At 43.2% G+C, this 2,666-nt stretch overlaps 1 protein-coding gene across 1 annotated transcript; it reads left to right on the top strand.

The window, feature by feature from the left end:
• Positions 1 to 591: 591 nt before the first annotated feature.
• Positions 592 to 1,957, top strand: LOC131430874 (estradiol 17-beta-dehydrogenase 11-like). The gene is made up of 4 exons (XM_058596116.1): positions 592 to 1,032; positions 1,135 to 1,568; positions 1,633 to 1,761; positions 1,826 to 1,957. Exons 1-4 carry the CDS (start codon positions 592 to 594, stop codon positions 1,896 to 1,898), a joined length of 1,077 nt encoding a protein of 358 aa, XP_058452099.1. The 3' UTR covers positions 1,899 to 1,957.
• Positions 1,958 to 2,666: the final 709 nt, after the last annotated feature.

Here is a 2,666-nt window from a genome sequence, read left to right as displayed (position 1 = left end):
AGAAACGTCATACCTGAAATGGAGAATATAATATTTGAAACAAGCAGGCCGGAATTTTCTGTATTTTTTCGGTAGTTGTTTGGTAGCCGTGACTACTAAGATAATCGCAAAATTTTTGCTGATGACGAGCTCTAGATTAAGTACGATTCAGACGAAATAAAAAAAACGAACAATCGTAACTGTCTGTTAATGTTAATTCAATAATAATCCACATCAGTCGTACGCAAAAGAGTCAAAAAGTCTATCTGGTCCAGAAAGTGAATGAACATATGATTAATACACACCACTTCATGATAACCTTGAAATTCGTCGTGCTTTGACTGATTGTCGAGTTGAGCTAAAATTGATCGACACACACACATCCTCATTATTCCCATTTTGGCCAGGCAACTTCTCTTAGGTTTCGTACTCTTTATGCATCAGGACAAATCAATTCTTTCGTAAGACTCAGCGCAGTACCTACTGGCAAAAAAAAACTGTAGGATACCATCGTTTTCTGGTATCGATTGCCCTGCACCCGAATTGAGTCGATAAGATAAGACTCATTTAATCAGTATCAGCAGCTTAAGTCAATTTCGATTGATCGGTAGAATGACAATCCATTCAGTCAGGCAGTTCGTAGCAGCTCGCGAAATTAAACCTAAGTACAACGGAAATATGCCAACCAGCATGAGCAGTTCGTTGGATATCCTGGCGCGGCCGTACATCCCGGCGGATCCTCTCCAATCACCTCGACTGGCGCAACGTATTTCGATGCTGTTGCAGATGCTGCTGGACTTGTTGATAATCTTCGCCTGCAGCATCCCCCTCTGGATCGAACTGGTTGTGGAGATCTTTTCTCCGCCTCCACCGAAGAATATCAGTGGCCAAACTGCGCTGGTGACCGGCGGAGCTAACGGCATCGGGAAAGCGATTGCAACCGAACTTGCCAAAGAGGGCTGCAATGTGATCATCGTTGATTTGGATCAAACCAACGGAGAGAAAACTGCCCTCGAACTGAGACGGTACAACGTGACGACGGTTGCATACAAGGTGTGTTATCAGCGTCGTAAATGCGTCTAATGCCCGGTTTGATTGATTCGACCAAAGTTCGCATTGATGTGACGATGATGTGAGTTCCTTTATCATTTACAGTTCGATGTCGCCGAGTACGAACAGGTCCGGCAGCTGTATCGGGTCGTCGAGCGGGATTTCGGTCCGGTGGACATTCTGGTTAACAATGCAGGTATTCTTCCGTTTCTGTCTTCGGAAGAGAATCATCCTTCGGGCATTAAACGGATGATGGACGTGAATGTGTTGGCCGGATTTTGGACCGTTGAACAGTTTCTACCGAACATGGTTCGGCGCCGGAAGGGTCACATCGTTGCTATCGCATCCGCTTCCGCTTACACTCCCGTGGGATGGATGAGAACCTACGTAACATCCAAGTATGCCGTGCGCGGTTACATGGAAGCCTTGGACGAAGAGCTGTACCTGAAGGGCCAATCGAGTTACGTCAAGACAACTACGGTGTTTCCGTTCATCATCAACACCCGGAAGCAACTGATGGAGCGAATGGGTCACACGTCGTACGACACAATAGAGAATGGGTTTGCTTTTGAAACACTGACAACTAACTGAGACTACTTTCAGGGGAGTTTCGTCCCTGCCGAAGTTTTCACCCGAACAGACGGCCCGCACGGTCGTCAAAGCCATCAGAACTAACAAACGGAAGGTTGTCGTGCCGGAAAGTCTAAAGGCTTGGCAGTTGAATTTGTATGAGTAAGTGAATCGGATCGGATTTTGGTACGTCGTAGCCACCGTTACATTTGTCTGTATATTTTAGGCACATTCCAATTAAAATTCGTCGAATGATGGATTTGACGGTGATGAAAGGAAGACCGATTGTGTTGGATTAAGCGCTAATTGATAGTTGCATATACAATAAGTAGTGTAAGAAATAAAAATATATCTAGCAAAACGTACGTGAAAAAAATGAGTGGGTAATGGCGGAGACATAACCGGGCTGATGAGAATGTGTCTGAAAATAGTGACACTTTTTCTTCTAATACTTACGAATACGTCGATTGATGAATTTAGTGTTTCAGCTGAAAATTGAAGCTTACGTACAACACGCGACCAAACACATAATCCCGAAATTTAAGCGAATAATCTTTCTCCCGTATTTATGATATTTGAATGGAAACTGCCAATAGTATATGAAGCCGGAGGACAATCTCTGGATCGACAATTTTTCGCCCATGAATTTTCTGTTCGCTATGAATTTAGGAACAAAGTGAGAGTTCGCAAGTCGAGATGATGATGACATCCGAAATCATTGAATTATCTTCGAATCTAATGCAGAGGTCATTCTTTGTAATCGCATCACGTAAGAACGGATGAACGGATTTACATGATTCTTTTTTTGTTTGATCAGTTTTTACCCCCACCGGGTTTGTACATCAAAAGAATTAGGGAAACTTGTCGGAAAAGTGGCAAAAATCCATAAAGTTGTATTGTATGAACAATGGAATTTTCCGTTGAAAAAGTCGTCAATGATTGCTAGATCTACGATAGATGTTTGGCGCCCAACGAGTTGCATAAGTGTTTGGTCGTCGAAGAAAAGAATACTAGATCGTAGAAAAAATCGTTTGGCGCGCAACGAATTGTTTTGTGTGAAGATTTCA

The sequence above is a fragment of the Malaya genurostris genome, chromosome 2 (assembly GCF_030247185.1).
Source record: "Malaya genurostris strain Urasoe2022 chromosome 2, Malgen_1.1, whole genome shotgun sequence".
NCBI lineage: Eukaryota > Metazoa > Arthropoda > Insecta > Diptera > Culicidae > Malaya > Malaya genurostris.
Note: the sequence above shows the minus strand (reverse complement) of the source record. Positions and strands in the feature narration are given on the sequence as shown.

Bases quoted from the DNA above. Each gene is read 5' to 3' on its own strand.
- LOC131430874 (XM_058596116.1), top strand. From the start codon at position 592: ATGACAATCCATTCAGTCAGGCAGTTCGTAGCAGCTCGCGAAATTAAA. The intron at 1,033-1,134 runs GTGTGTTATCAG...TATCATTTACAG, and splicing joins TGACGACGGTTGCATACAAG to TTCGATGTCGCCGAGTACGA. The intron at 1,569-1,632 runs GTACGACACAAT...GACTACTTTCAG, and splicing joins GAGCGAATGGGTCACACGTC to GGGAGTTTCGTCCCTGCCGA.